The following is a 23644-nucleotide window of genomic DNA, read 5'->3' as shown; positions in this document are numbered from 1 at the left end:
ATAACTGCTCCAGAACCTGGTGGTGTAGGACCTAAAACTCCTGTGACTCTGCCCAATGGTAGTAGTGAGAAGGGAGCATGGCCTGGATGGTGGGGGGTTCATTGATGATGGATAAGGGGGAGACTATTTAGGTCTGTAATGAGGAAACTTACTTCTCACAGAGGATGGTGAACTTTTAGAAGTCTCTAACCCAGAGAACTGTGGAGATGAGGTCATTGAGTTTTGTTGAAAACAGAGATTTAACACACTCAGGGGCCCAGTACAGGAAAATGGAGCTGAGGTAGGTCAGTCATGAATGGCCTTGATGAATGGTGTAGCTGGCTCAAAGAGTCCACCTGCTTTATATCCTGTCTTGTTATAATGTCTCGTAACTAAATTTTCAAACAGTCCCACTCGTTAATTTGAACTGACAGTAATTCAAAGGCAAAAGCATTACACTGCCACCCACACCTGTTGCTCAGGGCCTGCGTATGCCTGCAGTTGACATTAAACCAGCAGGCCACATTCAAAACAACTGTGTGTAACCTGCACTTGTTTTCAATGTGACCTCATCCACTAGTTTAAGGTCAGCTCCAGGCACGTCCAGGCCCTGAGCGGTAGAAGGATTACTGAACTCTTCTTCCGCCGCCTACGTCTCCGAGCCTACTACTTCAACAAGGATTCCCCCCCCCTCCCCCCAGTGATGATCCATTCTCCCGGCTTCTATGCTCCTCCTCCTCCTGGACACCCCCATCGGGCCTTCTACCTGCTCTCGACCTTTTCATCTCTAACTGTCGCCGAGACATCAACCGTCTCAACTTCACCACCCCTCTCTCCTATTCTAATCTCACTCCCTCTGAATGCACTAACCCCAACCTCACCATCAAACCCACAGACAAAGGTGGTGCTGTAGTGGTCTGGCGGACGGACCTCTACCTCACTGAGGCCAAACGGCAGCTGTCCGACACCTCCTCGTACTTACCCCTGTCACAGGACCCCACCAAAAAACATCAATCCACTGTCCCCCGCACCATCTCCACCCTCATCAACTCCGGACACCTTCCTCCCTCAGCCAAAAAACTCATAATTCCCACACCTCACACAGCTCGGTTTTACCTCCTCCCCAAGATCCACAAGCCTGACTGTCCCGGCAGACCCATAGTTTCAGTCTGCTCCTGCCCCACCGAACTTGTGTCTGCCTACCTGGACTCCATTTTATCCCCCATAGTTCAGACTCTCCCCACCTACATCCAGGATACATCCCATGCCCTTCACCTCTTCAATAACTTCCAATTCCCTGGCCCCGACCACTTCATTTTTACCATGGATGTTCAATCCTTATACACCTCCATCCCACATCAAGAAGGCCTCAAAGCCCTCTGTTACTTTTTGGATAACAGACCCCGCTGGTTCCCCAGCACCACCACACTCCTCCGGTTGGCGGAGCTTGTTCTAACTCTCAATACCTTCTCCTTTGGTTCTTCCCACTTTCTCCAGATCAAGGGCGTAGCCATGGGCACTCACATGGGCCCCAGCTATGCCTGCCTCTTTGTGGGTTATGTGGAACAGTCTATGCTCCAAATCTATACTGGCACCACTCCCCAACTTTTCCTCCGCTACCTTGATGACTACATTGGTACTGCTTCCTGCACCCATGCTGAGCTCGTCAATTTCATCAACTTTGCTTCTAACTTTCACCCAGCCCTTAAGTTCACTTGGTCCATCTCGGACACTTCTCTCCCCTTTCTTGATCTCTCGGTCTCCATCTCTGGAGACAGACTATCCACTGACATCTTCTACAAACCCACTGACTCCCATAACTATTTTGACTACACCTCTTCCCACCCTGCCCAATGCAAAAGTGCCATTCCCTATTCCCGGTTCCTCCGTCTCCGCTGCATCTGCTCCTAGGATGAGGCTTTCTGTTCCAGGACTTCTCAAATGTCCTCTTTCTTTCAGGATCGTGGTTTCCCTTCTGGCGTCATCAAAGATGCCCTCACCCGCATCTCCTCCACCTCCCGCACTTCAGCCCTTAACCCATTCTCCCGTCACCACAACAGGGACAGGGTTCCCCTTGTCCTCACCTACCACCCCACCAGCCTCCGAATCCAACACATTATCCTCAGCAACTTCCGCCACCTTCAACAGAACCCCACCACCCAGCACATCTTTCCCTCCCTACCCCTCTCAGCTTTTCGCAGGGATCGTTCCCTCCGCGACTACCTGGTCCACACATCCCTCCCCATAGATCTCCCACCTGGCACTTATCCCTCCAACGCAAATGCTACGCCTGTCCCCACACCTCCCCCCCTTACCACCATTCCGGGCCCCAGACAGTCCTTCCAGGTGAGGCAACACTTCACCTGCCAGTCTGCTGGAGTTGTCTATTGCATCCAGTGCAGCCTCCTCTACATTGGCGAGACCCGACGCAGATTGGGGGACCGCTTCGTCGAGCACCTCCGCTCCGTCTATCACAATAGACAGGACCTCCCAGTTGTCACCCACTTCAACTCTGCCTCTCATTCCCATCTAGATACGTCCATACATGGCCTCCTCTACTGCCATGATGAGGCCAAACTCAGGTTGGAGGAGCAACACCTCGTATACCGTCTGGGTAGCCTCCAACCTGGTGGTATGAACATTGAATTCTCCAATTTCCGGTAATTCCCTCCCCCTCCCCCCATCCTAGGTCCCTCTCTGCCCCTCTCCCCTTTCAACTTTCTGCTCCTTTATCTCTACAGTTCTTTCATGCTTATCCCCTCCCCCCTTTATCCTTCCTCTGATTGGTCCTCCACCTGCCGCCTCTAGCCCTTCCCCCTCCCCTATCTCTATAACTGGGCTTCGGCCCTCTCTTCCCCCCGATTCCTGATGAAGAGTCTCGGCCCGAAACATTGGCTACTCTTTTCTCACGGATGCTGCCTGACCTGCTGAGTTCTTCCAGCGTTGTGTACGTATTCTAGAAGGATTACTCATGTGTAAGGTTTCGACCAAGCACACGAATGCTGAGTCCAGCTTTGGTGACTCAGCACAGAGGTTGCTGAAGTGGCCCTTGAAAAGACTCAAAGAAAATCAACACGAGAGGAAAGAGCTGTTTCAGAACAGGCTGAGAGCTGAGTATTTCTGCATGAAAGAATCAAGGGATGGAGAAAGAGAGAGACAGGGAGAGACAAAGAAAGAGTTTGTAAGAAAGACTAGCATCCTCATAATGCCATTCCCAACTCTCCTGTGAAAGGGTTTAGCATCCAATCGCATATCAATAGTGTGGCACTGTCGTAATATAAAAACTGATCACTCAGCAAGATCTCACAAATGGCAATGACCAAATAGAGCAAAATTCCAATAATCCAGCGATTTCGGGACTTCGGAGGTGCCAAACGGGAAGATTTTCTGGACCACTGAATATTATTCCTATAATAACCCAACACACTTTTAGTTCACTTTTGTTTTAAGAGGTTACGCAGCAATATAACCATTGAACCTGGTATGATTAAACACAGCAGGAGAAACAGAACACAAATTAGTTTAATGGGAGTGCAATAAATAGGGTCCAGTGTGTTTAGTGAAATGTGAGAGATGGGCTTTGGGCAAGTCAAAAAGAAATACACGAAACAGCACCCGGTGTATTTAAAGGAACATAGGAAACAAGGTCCTGATGACTTTAAAGGGACATGCAGGAAATGGAAAAAGGTGAACCTGGTGCCAGACAATTGTGACTTCTGAGTTACGAGGTAGCAGATATCAGGGTTTTAATGCAATTTTTTAAAAAAATCATGCTTTTTTTTGCCATATTTAACATTGACCCCAAAAAAACAAGGCTAAAGTCATGCCATGGGAACTTTAATACATACTTCACAGTAGAGGGGTGATTCAGTATCTTATCTGAAAGATGGCAGGCAGCCCTCACCACGCAATGCTCCTTCAGTTTTGTGCTAGAACATCAGTACAGGCTTTTGTGCTCAGCTGTCTGGGCTAAGAAGTGAACTCACAACCTTTTGACTCAGATTACTGCGCAGTACTTTACATTACTTTACTTTACATTACTTCACTTTCAAGATCTTCGATTCACAACTTTGAAAAAACTAGGGAAAATATTTAGATGAGTATTTAGGAAGGATTAGAGAGATCATGCCATTTATCCTCCCCCTCACCTGGCTTCACCTTTCACCTGCCATCTTGTAGTTCTTCCCCTCCCCCACCCCCACCTTCTTATTCTGGCTTCTTCCCCCTTCCTTTCCAGTCCTGATGAAGGGTTTTGGCCTGAAGCATTGACTCTTTATTCCTGTCCATAGATGCTGCCCCATCTGCTGAGTTCCTCCAGTATTTTGGATGTGTTAGAGAAATTATCACAAATTAGATAAGGAGATCAGTGTTTTTTTCATGATTCCCTGGAGATTTTCTGCGTTTGTGGATTTAGAAATTCACTTTGTCTGTTTCAGTTGCTTGATGTTCTCCATTTCTTGGATGATCTATCCAATTTCATTCCTGGGAGAGTACTGAGGTTGTAAGGGGGTAGCATAGAGTCAAGGGTGTTCTCATCAAAGGCAGTGTGTGGCATGTGGCCAAGTGGTTAAGGTGCTGGACTAGTGATCTGAAGGTCGTGAGTTCGAGCCTCAGCTGAGGTAATGTATTGTGTCCTTGAGCAAGGCACTTAACCACACATTGCTCCAGTCTGTCCAGCTGAAAATGGGTACTGGCAAAATGCTGGGGTTTAACCTTGCGATAGACTGGTGTCCTACCTGGGGGGGGGGGGGGGGTGGAATCTTGTACTCTCAGTCACTTCACACCAGCATAAGACTTTAACTTATTTTTTTCATCAAAGGCAGAGTCTCAATGGAGTTCTTCAAAGATATCCTTCCAGTGCTCAGTTCCTGTTTGAGCTCTCTCTCAGCTCCCTCTCTGAGTCTGAGGCAAGTACTTTGACAGGTAATGGTCTTAGCAGCTCTAAATAATCCATTCATCTCATCTTTAGGTTACAAGTTTCTTGTTGGTCCGTAGCTTTCAGGCATCTGTATGTTGTTTCTTTCTTTCAGTTGTGGGTTTTAAGAAAGGAACCATGATCACTTATGGTAATTACAGTGAAAACACCCTCCGCTCTGCCCATTGATCCATTTGCATCAATGTCAAAGCCATCATTTATTGCCTATCCTTTGATTCCTTTGAACTGAGCACTTTCTTGAGAGGCATTTAAGAGTTAACCTCATTGCTGGGTTAAGTGTCACCTATGGACCAGACTGGGTAGATATAGCAGATTACATGTCAAAGGCGTTGCTGAACCATATGGGCTTGGAATAACTGGCTGAAACTAGAAAACTAAAGCCACCCTAGGGTAAGTGAAAGGATAAAAGGGTGGATAGATATGTGCTTTTTTTAAAAATTCAGGTCTGAGCTGAATTCAAATTCCACAACTTCCAAGGTGGAGTATGAACTCACATAAAATGCTGGAGGACTCAACGGGCCAGACAGCATCAATGGAAAAGAGTAAACAGTCGACATTTCGAGTTCCTTCAGCATTTTGTGTGCGTTGCTCAGATTTTCAGCATCTGCAGATTTTCTCTTGTTGGTGTATGAACTCACTTCTCTGGATCATTAGTCGAAGCCTTTGGATCGGCGATACCCCGAAATCCACCCCGTCCTAGTGCTGAACTGCTCCCCCAGCATCACAATGCCATCTCCTCTATCAAGAGGGACAATGGACGTGATCTCCAGCAAGTGAACGCGCCGAAAAACGTAGGAACGTGGCCTTTTCTGACATCACATCCATCAGTTCAAGCGGGATTATGGAAGATCCTTCTCGTGTGGCTCTCCTCAGAAGTTCACCAGCTTCTCTTGGTGACATGCAAGCCATCATCCTCCTCAAAGGCACCACCTCCATGCAAACTGGGACCAACCAAAGCTGTGCCTCAGCACTTGTCCTCACCCCCGACCGCCTGACTGGATATCTGCTTCCCAGCTCCAACACTGCAGCGGAACTAAATCACACCATGAGCGGAGAACAGTTTCGGGTCCAAGCTCAGCCATCGTTTTACACCTGCATTCCGCACATGGCCAGTGAGCTCTCCTGAAGTGGATAAAGTTACACTAAAAATTTGGGAGGCAAAGGTCCTGCAACAGCCCATCCTCTTGGTGCACACCCTCCCTCCTCCTGACATTCAGATCCATGAGAGGACCCTACTCAACAGGGATCAGTTCCTTTACCCAGGGAGCTTCTCCCAGTGAGAGAAACAACAATAATGGAATGTACCACACCCTTCAAAAATATGTCACCAAGTTCATGGTCGTTAAGCACCAGGGGCTCCTCCCCCACCATCCTGTACCCTTTGGAGACAGGGACAACTCCGAATGATAAAACCAATGCTGCCTCAGCAAAGAATTTTATTCATTTTATTTAGAAATGCAGTATGATAACGGGTCCTTCTGACTCAACGTGTCCGCAGCACCCAATTACACCCATGTGACTACTAGCCCATAACCTTTGGAATGCGGGAGGAAACGTGACGGCTGGAAGGAAACCCATGTGGTCATGGGGAGAACATACGAACCATTTAGATTTAGCAGTAGATTTGACCCCAGGTCACTGTCACTGTAATAGTGTCACACTAACCCACTAACGAGCCACTCCAAAATGCCACCTCATTTTCTAATCCGCTGGCTCTGATCATGGTGGGTCTGACACCAGACGCACTGCTCAGAGTTCCAAAGTGGCGAGAGATTTCCAGGATGACAGAGGAAGCTTAGAAAGTCGCGATGTCCTCTTTGGTTCAAGGAAATCACTAGCCCGGGAGTGTGAGGCATCCAGGAAGGCACTGAGCACTCGAAATCCTTCCGGACACAGGTGGAGGCGAAGCTCAGCTTGTGGATTACCTTCGGAATAATCCACCACCTGTCCTGCCCACCTCCGCCTGCCCTTCTACTGCACCACCACCATGCCCCAAGGAGCCTCCACAACCACCACCGGGCAAAGGACTCGCCCCAGAACCACAGCACGAGTCCTGCACAGGTCTATTCAGCCACTCAGACTGGGTGCGTGTCATCCTCAGTACTGAGGACCTGGCTGGGAAGAAGAATATTTAAAAGAAAAACAGAAAGCACTGCAAACACTCCGCAGGTCAGGCTAAATTGTGGAGAGGGAAACGGGGGTCAACATTGCTGGTGGGTGACCGTCCGATGAGAAGTCACTGGCCCGGGAGTTGCATCTGCAGTCGGTATATTCAGTACCTACTGAATATTGAAGGGCCTTAGACAGAGTGGAAGTGCAGGGGATAGTGGGAGAGTCTAAAACGAGAGGGCACAGCCTCGGAATAGAAAGGCAACTCTTTGGAACGGATGGAGAAGGAATTTCTTTAGCCAGAGGTTGGTGAATCTGTGGAATTCATTGCCACAGGCAGCTGTGGAGGCCAAGTCATTGGGTATATTTAAAGTGGGGGTGGGGGGGTTAGTAGGTATTTAATTAGTAAGGTATCAAAGATTACGGGAAGAAGGCAAGAGAATGGGGTTGAGAGGGATAATAAATCAGCTATGATGGGATAGCAGAGCAGATTTGATGGGCTGAATGGCCTGATTCAGCGTCTGTATCTTATGGAAATGTTAATTGTCTCTTCACAGCTGCTCCTTGACCTGCTGAGTATTTCAGCATTTCCTTATTTTAAATTTCAGATTTCCTACTTCTACCGTCCTTTAAGAGCAGCCCTAAAACCGTGTTTGTCCTCCTTTGTTTATAAGTGTGTGTTTGTACTAGAAAGCGACTTTGATCCACCTGTTTCTTTTTATTAGCACTTTGACTCATTTATTTTTGGAACCAGTAATCAAACATCAATTGCTAAATGGGTCGCTGTAACATAAATACATAAAAACTACAAATGAGTAAAGACTCATGGTTGGGGGAGTGTTTCCCGAGTTTCAGTTGGGAGAGGTGGATTTTCTACCAGTTTCGGTAGGTTTTCCATTTCCCGTTCTGCCCAATAGCGCTGGGGGGGTTTAATTTAATCACTTCCACCGATTTCACAGCGAAAGGCCCTTGTTACGAGGGAGGGCAGTCGGAGTTAATGAAGCTGAACTTTCGCCTTGGACTGCAGTTTGTTTATCTCAGTTGAATGATTAAACCTCCTCGCTGCCATTTTTCCTTCTCAGTAAGTGGCCGAAACCGTACCAACCTGGAGGGAGAGCGCGGGCAAATGGGTGGTTAGTTTAACCCTCGGGATCCTGAGGCACCGAGTGGTAGGGCAGATCACTTCTGGATCCAGAGAGAGAGAGGACAGAGGGGAAACAATACAGATATAGTTTTTGGAATAAATCGCGTAAAGCGAGAACTCCAGACACCGCACCGGTGAGCGGACTGAAAATTGAAAGGTAAGGCACTTTCAGAGTTACTTTGAAGTAGACATGTTGGGTCTCCGTTTTGCAACTATTTCGTTCCATAGATGATCACCGATATTTTAAAGAAAAAGGTGTTTTTATATTACTTTCGAAAGTTGTGTGTTAATTAAATTCAACTTTTGGAACAAAAAACGTGCAAGGTGATTGCGAGTGGTGTTGAACTGTAGGTGAATAATCCGCAGAAGTTTGTGGGGGGAAAGAGTCTGCGGTCTGCAGAGAGAAAAAGGCGCACAGAGGAAAGGAACCTTACACCTTGGTAATGTTTCTCAGTCTGATCACCCTGAATAAAAGCTCTTTAATTTTTGCAGCAAGTCTAAACGTGTGTTGAGGTGGGGGAGGTGTAACTCGCAGAAAAAATATTGTTAAGGGTTGATTTTTCGTAAAAAAATTAGTTTTATTTATTTCAGATTTGAAGCACGTGATTTGCTATTTGTATAGTTCCCACCACCCCGGCTACACATGCTGCCGTGAAGGACAAGGCGAGCGAATATGGGAATGTGTCTTCTATAGTTCCGAAATTTATCACTGGTTTTCGTGTATCCCTGCTTTAAACTGTCCGAATTGATCAAATCCCTGGGGCGTTAATGTCATGCGCAATTGTTAGTTCTATTTGCATTTCTTCAGAAGGTGAGGGAGCTCATGCCCGCGTGCGTTAAAAGCGGACTGCATTTACCTATTGCATTAAGGCACAAACACGGGCCACTCGGCCCTTAATGTTGTGCTGACCTTTTAACCAACTCCATGATCAACCTAACCCTTCTTTCCTACATAAATAACCTCCATTTTTTCTATCATCTACGTGCCTATCTAAGAGTTTGTTGAATGCCGGTAATATATTAGCCTTGAGCGCTACCTTGTTCGGGCGTTCCATAGACACACCACGTTGTCTTTTAAAAAAAAACACACCCTACCTCTGACGCCCCCCCCCCCATAATTTCCTCTAGTCATCTTAAAATTGTCCCGGTATTAATAATTTCTTCTCTGGGGAAAAGGTCTCTGACTATCCACTATCTATGCCTCTAATCATTTGTAGATTCCATCAGGTCACCTCTCATCCATCTTTGCTCCAAAGAGAAAAGCCCTAACTGCTTACCCTGTCTTCATAAGACATGGTCTTCGGTCCTGATGGCATTCTGGTCAATTTCCTGTGTCCTCTCTAAGTTTTCCACATCCTTTCTATATTGAACACAATGTTCCAAGTGCGGTCTAACCAGGACTTGGAGCTGTAACTCAAATGCAAACTAATGAAGACCAACACACCATACGCCGCCTTAACAACCTTATCAACTTCCGCAGCAACCTTTGAGAGACCTATGGACGTGGACCGCAAGATCCCTCTGTTCCGCCACACTGCTACAAATTAACCATTAACCCTGTATTTTGTCTTCAAACTCAACTATCCAAAATGAATCACTTCACACTTTTCTGGTTTGAACTGCATCTGCCGCATCTCATCCGGCTCCTTATCCTGTCAGTATCCAAACAACCCTCACACAACCCACAAACGTGGTATTATCTGCAAAGTTACTAACCTGCCCTTCCTCTTTCTCATCCCAGTCATTTATACAATAACAGTTAGAACAAACTATCACCCTTCACCTGCTATGTTACCATAGCTGGGGGTCTCATCCCCAGTATCCTGGGGATAAGCGTTACTATTCACTAGAAACTCCACTGGATAGCTGAGAGACTTGTGCAGCAAGTAACGTGCCTCTTGACTTCCAAAATTCTTTGCATCATCTACAAGCCGCAGATCAGGAGGAGGATGAAATTATATCCACTTCTCTGGACGAATGCAACACTTACAACACTGGAAAAGCTTATCCCCATCTCGGACAAAGCTGTCAATGTGTCTGGCAACTTTCCGACCTCCCGAAACGCTCCTCCTTCAAACACGGTTGTAGTACGTGCCATCTACAAAATGCACTTTTTCATGACCGTGATTGTTCTTGGCAATTTTTTGCCATTGCCTCCTTCTGAGTGACCCTGCCGTTATCAATGCCCACCAGAGGTTATTTGCCTGGTGTCAGTGGTCATAACCAGGACTTGTCATGTGCACCAGCTGCTCAAATGAACATCCACTACCTGTTCCCATGGCCTCATGCCACCCTGATTGGGGAGGAGGTTTATGCGCGTGCTACACCTTGTCCAAGGGTGACCTGCAGGCTAGCAGAGGGAAGGACACCTTTGCTGGAGACATATCGCCACCCACACTTAATGACATCCTTCCAACGGCAGAGTGATCAGAGCTGAACACAGTGCTTCCTGATGTGACCTTACCAGCATCTTGTACAGCTGAAACATGATGTCCCAGCTCCTCTACTCAGTGCCAAACCCAGTAAAGGCGAGCGTGCCCAGTGCCCTCTTCACCCCTCTGTCTACCCATGTCATTACTTTCAAGGAACTATGTACCTGCACCCCCTGGGTATCTCTGTCCTACAACACTTCCTAGGGTCTTGCCTTTCGCTACGCTGGATTGGTTGAGGGACCCAACATCCTTAACATTAGGTCTTGGAGACTCTGATGTCCACTGTTTCTCCCCCACCCTCCCCAAGCAATCATCACGTGGTACTGAAACAATTGATGCCATGTTCACAGTATCCAGCACTGTGTTCCCAGGGTATGCCATTTTACAAGATCACTGTTCCATTAGTAATTTACCCTCCTCAAATGGGCTGCCCAAACAATTGCTTCATTTGGGTGCTGCTGTAAGAAATTGGGTTGTGTTGTTCAGAACCTGCCTTGTCAGGTTTCACTACCGTGTGACTTGAAAGCCTTTGAGCAGCCTGACTGGTTCTGGTTTATTCATTGGCAAGCTTTCCATCGTGCCCTCTTTTCTTGGGTCCCACCTCACTGTCCCTTCCGAATTAATTAATAACCTTTGGCTAACACATCCATCTTAACACCAATCTCCTAAGCCTGCCTCTAAATCCATCTAACGGTTGCCCTGACTACCTTTCCCACCCCTCTTCTCTAACCCCTGGCCTCTCTTTCCCCCAGGCCCAGACACCTGGCTTTCTCCTGGCACTTCACGGGGGTGTGGTATACAGATGAAAGCCCTGACCTCCTGTAAGACCGCCTCAGTAGCTCCAGATACAGCTCTGTGCAAAAGTCTTGGGTATAGGAGCCTAGGAGCTACTGAGCTGGTCTTGCAGGAGGACAGGGCTTTCATTCATGTATGTAGCGCCTAAGCCTTTTCCCCAGTAGTGCATTTGTCAATGAAGAGTGGAGATTGAGTTTATAAATCTGGCGGGAGCAAAGGATGTTGGGAATGGCGGAAGTGGAAATCCATGGGAAGAGTGTGGGGTAGTTGGCAGTCAAGAGGTGCCAGGGATGTGGATGCAGATGTACCCAGCTCTGACACAGCAGGGAAGGTCATTTGATTCCAAGCAAGAGATTACAGAATGTCTCTCTAGTGCTTCCTGCTCCCTCCCCTCTCACCTTCCCGTTTTCCCAACCAAGGTTCCCTGCCCCCTTCCCACTCTCAGTCCACTATAAGAGACCCACATCAGAATCGGGTTTATCATCACTCACAACTGTTGTGAAATTAGTTCTTTGTATTGTGGCAGCAGAACAGTGCAATACATAAAATTACTGCAGTACTGTGTGAAAGTCTTGGGCACCCTAGCCATATACATGTGTCTAAGACGTTTGCACAGTACTGTATATTGAGCCTTGGATCACATGAAATTTTTAAGCATCGTGACCAAACTGGTTATTAACACACCTCAACACAAACAGTTGAAGCCTGCACTATGGTCAGCAAAGACTGACTCGTTCTGATTTCCTCTAACCCTGCTTGAAAGCCGCTGATTGCTGCATGCCTGGTCACATTCCAGTGCCATTTCAGAGCCTGAGGTCTCCCCTCTGTGATAGTGATCAGAACTGTGTTCGTGCGTGTGCCTCTGATGGTTATGCAGTTGGACGTGTAAACACTCCCACCCAGCATCGAAAATGCAAGAGTAAACTGAAGCAGAGAGAGTCTGAATTAAAAGTGCGCTTGGCTGAGTGGTGGCTGCCTGGGTGTTCATCAGATATGTAGAGCTCTGAGCACAGTGAGGCTAGCATTGGCTGTTCCACGATCACCATGTGATCACTATGTGATTTTGTTTTCTCTCCTAGGTCGTTTTGCCAGCATCATGTATGAGAGTCGACCTCTCGGCAGCCCGCCTGCCTACAGCCCTACACAGTACAGCCAGCCGGTGGCGTACAGACCCTCGATGGGCAGCTTTGAATTTGACGTGCATTCGCCCCCGCCGGGCTCTTACTACATTGAGGATCAGCCGCAGCACTTTTACAAGTGGAGCTCCCCGCCGGGCATCGTCCGCATTTTAGAAGGGATTGTTATCATCTTGTGCCTGGCTATTTTTGCCTGTGTGGCGTCCACGTTGCAGTGGCAGTACGGTTACGGTTATGGCTTGGGCTACGGTGGACTCGGAATGGGTGGCGGCATGTACCCTGGGTTAGGAGGCGGGAGCTATTACCCAGGAATGGGAGGAAGCTATTATCCTGGGATGGGTGGTTATGGTGCAGGTGTCACCGACCCCAGGGCAGCCAGTGGCTTCATGATCGCAATGGCGGCGATCTCGTTTATCGTTGTCCTAGCCTTCTTCATTACCAGTGTCAGCAAGTCCCAAAACTCCAGGAGTCGGAAGTTTTACCTGTTGGTGCTGGTGTTTAGCGCTATCCTGGGAGGGATGGAGCTGATCGCCAGTATCGTTTACATCATGGGCGTGAACCCTACAGCTGGCGGCGGTGGGTCCATGTACTACAGCCAGATCAGAGTGATATGCAGCCAGTTCTACACAGGAGGAGCAGGGTTGATGATGGGCAATCAGTACCTGTATCACTACTGTGTTGTGGATCCTCAGGAGGTGAGTCACACTTTCCTCTTACCGTGTCCTGGCCTTTCTTAGAGCTTTCTTTAAATTGTGCGTAGAGTGAAGTATGAACACCTTCGTGATCTCTAACTATCTTGGCTCTCAAATGCACTGCGTTGTAAATATAAAGCTTTCTGGTATGGTTCTGCTCTTTGAGTGACTCAAAGGAACATGGCAACAAGAGGAGACCATCGTGTTCCTCACCATACTTGGCTGATTTGTATTTGCACTCTGTTTAATCTCTTCGGCTCCGTTCTGTTTGAGATGATCACATGAAAAGGCGTTATCAATCACTCTCAAATTCTTCAAGTGCATCCCGGCATCTGCAAGTTTTGGAGGTGGTGGGGTGGGAGTTGGGAGTGAGATTGGGAGAGAAACACCTCCCTTCTGCGTGATAACATTCATCCTGACAGCACTCTTAAACAACCAGGCTCTAGTTTTGTTCTGAGCTGCTTCGTTGGGGGAAATAGCTGGTCTTTCTCTACCACATCAGTCAATTCAGTTGGAATCATCCTCTCTCTGTTCCTTATGCATCTTCCCTCCTAATTTATTCCTTTCAAGCCCAAAGTCCTCCAAGACCTGTTCCTCATTCCTTTGGCTGGAGGCCCAGAACGGAACAGTCTGCTCTAGGGGTGGGTGGGGGGAGGTGTCACTGAAGAATCACTGCTTCAGAATTATAACTCCCTTCTGTTTGCATTCCAACCACCTTATGATAAGGTAAGCGTACTGAAGTGCTGCAAGTTGTTTTTCACTAGTTAGACCGAGTATAACCAAGACACTCCCTCAGAGCTGGGGGGAGGGTGTAGCAGGACAAAGGTTCACCAACGATGAAGGAGCAGTGAAATATTTTGTAGTCAAGCTCGTGTGTTTCTGGGAGGAACCCATTAGATGGTCACATTCCACGTGCCAACCCCCTCTTCGTCTTGGCTCCAGAGATCGTGAATCTGGGAAATGCTGGCAAAAGTCCAGACAAGCAACTGTGGATTTGCTTTCCTTGTTACATGTGTATTGGATCATTCAGTGGGTCGTTTGCGGCAACGAACAGCACAGTCCGAGGAATGTGCTGGGGCAAATGTCGCTGTGCTCCCGGTGCCAACTTAGCATGCCCAGAAGACACCAACCCTAACCATACATCTTTGGAATGTGAGAGGAGACGGGGTCCCCCAAGGAAACCCATATGGTCACAAGGAGAGCATACAAACTCCTTACAGACTTCAGTGAGAGTTGAGCCCTACTCAGTGATCAACACACACAAAATGCTGGAGGAACTCAGCAGACCAGGCCACATCTGTGGAAAAGAGTACAGAGACTCTTCTGCAGGACTGGAGGAAATAAGCTGAGGAGTAGATTTAAAAGATGGAGTGGGAGGGGAGAGAGAAGCACCAGGTGACTAGGGCAGTAAAGCAACAGTGCTAACCACAAAGGTACTTCAAAGTTCAAAGTACATTTATTATCAAAGTATATGTAGAGTATACAACAGTGAGATTTGTCTGCTTGCAGGCAGCCACAAAACAAGAAACCTGAAATAACCTTTTTTAAAAATGCGTATAGAGAGAGAGAGGAAGGAAAAAATACACCTTTTAGGAGCCTTGTAGATGGTGCACTGGTGATACAGGAGTGAATGTTTTGGGTGGTGAAAGGGTCAGTCCAAAAGATTGATTTGGCCTGTTGAACTTCAAGTATGTAGTTGAAGTTCCATTCATCCAGATAAGTGGATCGCATTCCTGCCCTTTTGTTTTTTTTTAAGCACACCTCTCACGTGGAAACATAGAATGCTTCTTGAAATCCCAATTGGATAGAAACTATAAACACTCCTTAATACAGTATTTAATAGCCAATAGTCAATAGCCTCATTTAAATTATAAATTTCAGTTAGGTTAGTCAGATATGACCCTCTCTTCAGATTTTTCCAAGTATTAAGTCATTTGGTGTATAATGACAGAAATTCTCCAGAAAACTGAGGCCAGGATTTAAAGAACATCCTCCAATTTTTTAAATGATCCAGGGTTTCTTATTGCTACCTGGGGATTGACCATAACACCACTAATTTCTAAAAATTTCTAGAAGACACCTATTAGACCAAAGAAACATGAAAGTATTGCTGTATTCTTCAAACAATTTCTTGTGATTTAAAATTTTAAAAATCAGGCGTGGAGGGGACTAGTGATGGACAATGGCAGGCAAACAGGGATGATCTGATGTAAGAGTCTGCTTTAAGGCTGGAAAAGATGGTTGACAGTATCAGACAGTATAACAACAAGTATTGCAAGTGCTGGAAATTTGAGAAAGACACAACCAGTCAGGCAGCATCTGTGAAGAGAGGAAAAAAACACAAAACTAGCATTTCAGATTGAGGACTCATTTGGAAGAGAGTCAGCCTGCTGAACCAGCCTTGACTGTTCTACGTGTCCGCGATACACAAGAGATACTTAGATCAGACCAATCGGGCACTGTGGTATGGTGGCCGAATTTAGAGGCCTGCCCTGTTGACCAAGCCTATAGCTCATTGAAAATTGAATAAATATTTAATGTTTGAAATATAAAGCTGGTCTCAATAGTGGTGACTGTGGAATCTCTAGATAGTAAATCAGCAGACTTTTAATTACTGATATTCTTCATGGAATGAAATCTGCCATGTTTGCCCAGTCTGGGCTACAGATAGCGTCACACACACAATATTGTTGAGTCTTACCACCACCCCTCACCCTGACATTGTCTAGTAAGCATGGATAGATGGAGATTCAGCAATAAATGTTATCCTTGCCAGTGACACCTACTGCCAATGAATTAAAATCAGCTAAGATAAATGTAGAATAAAATTGGCTTCTTATCAATATTCCAATGGAGTTTATGATTGAAAGTTGATGCTGTAATTTCCATATTCAAATTACAGGAGTACAGACGGGTTGTAGGTGGAAAAATCTGAAGACCTTCTCAGGAGATTCTGTCAACATTTTTTTCAAAAATTGATAGATTCAAAGATTCATTTATTATCAAAGAAAGTATAAATTATACAACCTTGAGATTTGTTTGCTGATAAGCAGCCACAAAGCAAGAAACTCAAAAGAACCCACTTAAAGAAAAAATGATAAACGACCAACACCCAGTGCACAAGAGAAAGGGAAAAAAATCCAAATCGCGCAAACAATTGAAGTGAACAACAACATTCCAAACCAAAGTTGAGTCCTCAGATCCAAGCCCCGGAGTAGGCCCAAAGCCTCTCTTATCAGTTCATCATGTTAGCTGGCACAGAGTATAGCAGCCGGGGCAATTTCCAAAGTCTCAGTGCCCTGGAGAAAGGAGTAACCTTTGTGGACAGCGTGCAAAATTGGCTCTCGCCTCGCTGGCGCTTAATTTGGTTACGATCTGGAGGAAGAGGGAGTTTGATGGAATTTTGGTCAGGCTTTACAACTCACTTGGGAATTTATTGTGGAAATGAATGAACCAACCCACAGAAACTAATTGTTCAGATTCGTCTAACTGCTGTTGGATCTGGTGATATTGATCCATAGGTTCTTCAGAAGTCAAGAATAAGGCATAAAACTTGGTGATTATGGCCATTTTATTAATGTTACAAGTATTATGGGTTTGTAACTCCAGAAATTAATTGTAAGAAAAAACCCAGGAGCCCAGGTTATGTCTGTACTCACTTTGTTTCCTTTAGCGAGGTGTGCATGTATGACATGATGCCAAAATACCGTATGCCATTCACATACTTTTTACATCTAACCCGTAATGAATTATGCAAACAAACAATGCTTAATCAAACAATATATTTACAGTATTACTGAAATATTAATTACACAACAAAAAGAGCAAAGAAAAGGAATTTTGGTTGTTATGTGCTCAGACTCGAGAGAAAGTACATTCTGTGGTTGAGATGTGTCCTATGACATAACCAGATTCAAATGGCTTGACATCTGCTGCAGAAAGGCTAAGCAGATTCTAGGAAATACAGAACCAGCTATACAATTACTGAAAATTCACTGAACAATTGCATGTATATAAGTGATTATATAAGAATTATAAGCAAGCATAGGAGGTTGAAACTACAAGAGCTATTTTTTGCCCTAGTCCGATACTGTCCAGTTGTATAAATAATTTTAGATCAGAGATTAGGCGTCCCTACAGGTGGCTTTCTTTCAGTCTCCCAAACCTTTCCAGCACCTACAAGGCACAGGTCAGGAGGATGACAGGGTACCCAGGCTCTCAAAGATAAATGCAGCTCCAAAACTCTCTCAAAGCCGGAACAAAGCAAACTACTTGTTTGGCATCCTATCCACTACCATAAAAGATGATTCCTGTTGTGTCGCATGTATGCAGTGTCCATCATCTGCTGTTGCTAGTCTGGGTGAATGTGAGGCACCTCCCAAATCCAGGACCTCCACTGCCTGGATGGTCAAGAGTAGCAAGCAAACAAAATGACTTTTGGCAGTTGCTCAAGTAGGCAGCTCACCCTGTGTAGTTGAATTGGGATTGGGCAATGAATACTTTACCAGAAAGGCCTTTGTTTCTGTGAAAGAAATAAAAAATGGTTCATAAAAAGCCACACCTTATAGTTCCTTCATAAAGGCACACCAAAACACCGGGTAATGTTCTGGATGGAACCAAGGGGTATAGTAACCTATGTGAGAGATGGCACATGAGGCCAAGTAGCCTCTCCCCCCCTCTCTCCCCCCCTCTCTCCCCCCCTCTCTCCCCCCCTCTCTCCCCCCCTCTCTCCCCCCCTCTCTCCCCCCCTCTCTCCCCCCCTCTCTCCCCCCCTCTCTCCCCCCCTCTCTCCCCCCCTCTCTCCCCCCCCCCCGCCGGACTGAGCTACAATACACTGCCTGCGTTTACAGCTTCCCATTATGCTTTCTATCCAAGGGGCTTCCTCGCTTTGGAGCTCCCTCCCATCTGAATATAGCTCCCGTTTACAATGTGGAAAATGTATTCCATATAGCAAACAGACTTGTTCTCAAGTTAACTGTTTTTTTCAAAAGAAGTCAGTTAAGAGTCACTTTGAAGAGAGTTGGCAGAATGGAAGATATATTGGGTAACATCTTGCTGACATTCAGAAAGTCTTGGATTTGAGTTTGGCTCCAAGAGTTGAGCATGTGGTTCAGGCCGACCCTCCCAGTGCAATAACAAGGGTGAGCGACGGTATCAGAAGTGCTATTTTTCAGATGGGAGTTTCAACTGAGATCCCACGTACACTTTCACCCAAAGAAGCATTCCACAGTCTCCGGACGAGTGCGCGAGCCAAGTTATGATAATTTAAAAGATAAATTTAAAAGGTAATTTGATAACTGCTCAGCCCCCCATGTCCTGACTCTCACCGAGTCCTATTCAGTCATTAGCCTAGTTCTGGCCAATCTATCCATACATTGCCCTGTTAAACAATATCTCAAATCTGAAAATCGTATCTTTGTTTATGTGTTCTCCTCTTTCCTTTTTATGAGCCCTCCTCCCATGCTAATCTTTTCATCGCTGTACCTTCACCTCTCATGTAAAATGTCCTTTAAACTCTGTCTCTCTCGCCCCCACCCCCCGGTCTCCCTATCTCTCTCTATCTCTCTCACTGCATTCAGTTAGATACTAATTAAAAACCCACTCACCATGCTCTGTCAATCTGCCCTACTATCTCCTCTTGTGAATATTTTTGGATAATTCTCCATTAAAGACTTGGTGATGATTTTCTGTTTTTATCTCGTATCTGTCTACCATGTGAATTGGCTGCTATACTTTCTGCACTGCAACAATCACTACTCTGAATTTTCTGTAACTTGGTTTCAGACAACCTGGAGATTTTGACGATGTAACATAAATTCCAGTTCTACGCGAGCCTTTTGTGCAACCATGTGACTGGTGCCATTGCGTGACTGAACTGAGGGCAGAGAGTTCTTTTTATTTTGTTAGCTTTGCACTGGAAATCCTGCTGTTAATGTTGCATATAAATATTACTTTGCCTGAGTGCATTCTCTGTTGTTGGCTGTAACTGGAGGTATACAAGCTATCAAGTGTGCAGATTTAAATGGTGTTTATAGACTTGAGCCTGGAGTTTGAGTTGTATGTTGCAAGCTCTCCCAGGGCAACTCAGAAACGATCGGGAATTAACCTTTTCGGGATGGCTGGGAGCAAAGCCCTGGGAAATAAAAACTAGTGCTTTTTGGAACATCTCTCTGAGCTAATTTTGTTTCGGAAGTGTTGGCAAATATGAGGCTGCTCAAGTCGAAGGTGGGAGATCACTGCGTTGCCCACCCTGTGCTGAATGGACCTGGCTGTGACTAAATGCAGAGCCTTATTACGTATCAGTTCGATGTATAGGGAGGTGATGTCCTAACTTTGTGGATGGAGTCAAGAGATCCTAACCTTTGAGCTCTGGGATCATACCTTGTAATCCACCCCAGGCAGATCTTCTCCAAAGCAATCATCACCCTGGGGGGAAGAAAAAATTCATAGATGGGTCACTTTGAGTATGCCAAGGCTATCAAAGACCTGGGAATTTTAGGCTCTCAGCTTAAAAGGAAAAAAAAACAAATTGTAGAAAATAAATCAGAAATGCCAGAAATGATGATCTTAGGTAAAAGGTCTTCAGTTCATCCATAATTTGGTGAGCAACATGTTCACCTCTGTCCAAACATTAGGGTTAGGGTTAGGGTTTGTGTCTCACTGAGGGAATTCAGCAGTCAGACAGGTCAAATTTTGCCCTGTTCATCAAGCCAGGGGTTTGTCGGGTTTCCAGGGTGGCCCGAAAAATTCCATGGATTTGTTCTTCAAAGCAGGTGGGAGTTTCTCACTATCCTGGGGTCAATAGTTAAACTTCAATTAATTCCGCCTAAATAGCCAATCCTGCCGTTTACACGTTGTTTGTGGATGCTTGCTTTACACGTTCACTGGGACGGTGCGGTCTTGTAGCTGTTACAGAGCTAGAGACTCTGGTTCAGTTCCACTGCTGTCTGGAAGGAGTTGGTACATTCTCCGGCTCCCCTGGTTTCCTCCCACATCCCTAAGACATGTGGTTTGGAAGGTTAACTGGCCAAGTGGCACAAGCCTGTTGAGCTAATCGGGCCTGTTACGGTGCTGTATCTCGGAACAAAAACAAATTGGATCACGTGCACGCGAGTGAATCTGCAGATGCTGGAAATAAATAAAAACACAAAATGCTGGCAGAACTCAGCAGGCCAGGCAGCATCTATGGGAGGAGGTGGTGACAACGTTTCGGGCCGAAACCCGTCATCAGGAGTGAAGTAACATGGGATGGTGGGTTGGGATGAAGTAGAGAGCTGGGAAGTGATAGGCTGGAGGGAAATGGGCTAGGGGGAAGGTGGAGAATTATGGGAAATAAAAGAGAAAGAAAGGTAGGGCTGGGGGGAGAGGAAATAGAGAGAGAAAGAGAACCAGACTAAAATTATAGATAGGGATGGGGTGGGGGGGGGTAGGGGTATCAAAGGAGGTCTGTGAGTTGAATGTTCATGCCGGCAGGTAGGAGGCTACCTAGGCGGGAGATAAGGTATTGCTCCATCGACCTGCGTGTGGCCTCATCTTGACTGTAGAGGAGGCCATGGACAGACATGTCAGAGTGAGAATGGTCTGTGGAACTGAAGTGTGTGACCACAGGGAGATCCCGCCACTGCTGGAGGACCGAGCGCCAGTTTTCGACGAAACGGTCTCCCAGTCTGCGGCGGGTCTCCCCAATGTATAAATGGCCACATCGGGAGCACCAGATACAGCATATCACCCCAGTTAACTCACAGGTGAAGTGGTGCCTCACCTGAAAGGACTGTCTGGAGCCTGGGATGGTGGCGAGGGAAGAAGTGTGGGGGCAGGTGTAGCACTTCTTCCGTTTGCCCGGAGGGAGGTCCGTGGGGAAGGATGGGGGGGGGGGGGGATGAAGGGACAAGGGAGTCGCGTAGGGAGCAATCCCTGCGGAAAGCCGAGAGTGGGGGGGAGGGGAAGATGTGGCTGGTGGTGGGATCACGTAGGAGGTGGCAGAAGTTACGGAGGATTATACATTGGATCTGTAGGCTGGTAGGGTGATAGGTGAGGACCAGAGGGACTCTATCCCTGGTGGGCTGGCGGGGGGATGGGGTGAGGGCAGAGGTTCGTGAAATACGGGAGATGCAATGGAGGGCAGAGTTGATAGTGGATGAAGGGAAGCCCCTTTCTTTAAAAAAGGAAGACATCTCCTTTGTCCTAGAATGAAAGGCCTCATCCTGAGAGCAGATGCAGCGGAGGCAGAGGAATTGAGAGAAAGGGATAGCATTTTTGCAGGAGACAGGGTGGGAGGAGGAATAGTCTAGGTAGCTGTGAGAGTCTGTAGGTTTGTAGTAGACGTCGGTGGATAGGCTGTCTCCAGAGATAGAAACAGAGAGATCTAGAAAGGGGAGGAAGGAACCTACGTAGGCTGAGCACTGAAGCAGGCTGAACTGCGTAGTGATTTCTGATAACCCAGCAACGAGCAGATGCTAATCCCACTTCTCTCTGTTTCCGTAGGCCGTGGCCATTGTCTGCGGGTTTCTGGCGGCGCTGACATTTTGTATCATTGCGTTCTTTGCTCAAAAAGTCCGGCACAAAATATGGAAGTACGGGAAGCCCAATATCATCTGGGATAAGAACTTTGCTGAAGTAGAGATGGGGCCGAACGTGGAAGAGTGGGTAAGTGGACGTGTTGGGCGTCGCTGGTTCAATCACTGGTCAGTGAATCTTGGCTGAACTGTCTGGGTGGAGCATCACTGGGTGTGAGGTCAGTGGAATTTGACCAGGACAATCTGATGCACTGTCTTCAACCCAGTCACAACAGAGAAGAGGGTGAATAAACAATGAGGTTGAGTAGGTCTCATGCTTCAGGAGACACTGGGCACTGAAGGAACATCCTCAATTAACCAGGGGTGAATATTTTGACTTGTTTCCCTTTGGGATTGCACGCTATTTACACCCAACCTTGTCGTACACTGTAAATTACTGGGATATGACTGAGTTTGCTAGCCAGCTGAAATTAGTCAGTGAGACAAGTCTGTGATGGGAGGCTACAGCCGGAGTTCCAATGGGGCAGAAAAGTGTGCAAGAGGGAGAAGTGAGGCTTTTCTTAAGCTGTGCTTCCTGCTGCTTTCTTAGTGTGATCTAGGCAGGCTTTCCAAACAGTGCACGGCAGGACTGGGTAGGAGTTATTTTTTCATTCAGAATTCTCACTGTCAGGAGGAAAAGGGAATTTTCATCCTGTTTGTGTGATTATTTCATAACCAAGGTTTCAGAAGAGGTGGATTGGCAGTGTGTAACAGGGACATTCAGTGGCCCTATAAAGTTTTGCTGTTTGATTTGTCACTTGTACAAAGTGGAACAGTCAGGCAGACCTGCTATCATCTGGATGAAGGCTCCGTTGTCTGATCTCTGTCGATAACTGTTACTCTGCTTCCCACGCTCACAAGGCTGGAAATAAAAGGCATCTCTTCCCCAGAAACACATTTGTGGTGTTTCCACAAAGCAATCACCGACAGTGATGGACTGATCTTTCCATAAGACATGGGAGCAGAATCAGGCCATTCGGCCCTGTCTGGAACTTGCTGAGATTGATTTCTCAGACCTTCACAGAGTTACTTCCTAAAATATTACTTCACAGCCCCAGGCATCCTTCTGATTGCTCACTGTGAAGGTATTCTGAGATACTGGGGGGCATTATTCAACCCCCAATTATGAACAATTTTGCATTCCTTTATCATCCTTAACATGGTTTTAAAAAAAGAAAATCCCCTAAAACAACTTTACGGGATTAAGATTCTGCAAATGCATGCGCAGAGCCACATTAGGAACGATCAAAGCTTCACCAAAAGGTATACATTTTAAGAAACATTAGAGATGTTTCTCTGTGTCCAAGAGAGAGGATTTGGTAGGTTAACTTGCCCTGCGTGTTGATGTATTTTAGAACCTGGGGATTCTGGTTTACGATGAGACCAGTGATGTGCAGTGATGACTTGCTGTCAGCAAACATCACTATTGACTACTTAATTACACACATTTCTCCTCAAAGCTATCACTGCCGTCAGTAATCCGTAGCTTTCCTTCCGGAGTCGATCTTTTGAGGCCGCCTGTACGACCTGGCACTTTTACAGTGTGAACTGAAGTCTCAAAGGTTGCGGAGTGGAGTGTCCAGGCTGAATCGAAGCGGCAGGGCCCGGGGCCGAGAGCAAGGAGTGAGCCAACCTGCCTTGCTGCTGGAGCGGACTTGGAGGGGATTCGAAGCAGCAGAACCGAGGCACTGCAGGCCTTGGAGCCAAGAGCAAGCTGAGGCTTGACCGATTTAGCTGCCAGGCCAAATTGGGCCGAATTGAGGTTGTAGGGCCTCAAGTCTGAGAGCAAGGAATGACCGATTTAAGCTCCAGACCAGATTGAAAAGGTGAGGGCATTGAGGATGAATCAGCTCACTGCTCCGTCAG

At 46.6% G+C, this 23644-nt stretch overlaps 1 protein-coding gene across 1 annotated transcript in view; it reads left to right on the top strand.

The window, feature by feature from the left end:
* LOC132406583 (uncharacterized) overlaps nucleotides 1-23644 on the top strand; it is a 76272-nt gene that overhangs the window by 26650 nt on the left and 25978 nt on the right. The window contains exons 8-11 of the mRNA XM_059992402.1: nucleotides 2940-3093; nucleotides 5789-6027; nucleotides 12475-13226; nucleotides 21708-21869. Of these exons, the coding sequence (XP_059848385.1) occupies nucleotides 2940-3093; nucleotides 5789-6027; nucleotides 12475-13226; nucleotides 21708-21869 (1307 nt within the window). The remainder of the gene's footprint in view (nucleotides 1-2939; nucleotides 3094-5788; nucleotides 6028-12474; nucleotides 13227-21707; nucleotides 21870-23644) is intronic.

Source organism: Hypanus sabinus, chromosome 16 (genome assembly GCF_030144855.1).
Source record: "Hypanus sabinus isolate sHypSab1 chromosome 16, sHypSab1.hap1, whole genome shotgun sequence".
Lineage (NCBI taxonomy): Eukaryota > Metazoa > Chordata > Chondrichthyes > Myliobatiformes > Dasyatidae > Hypanus > Hypanus sabinus.
The sequence above is the reverse complement of the archived record's forward strand: the minus strand, read 5'-3'. Positions and strand labels throughout refer to the sequence as shown.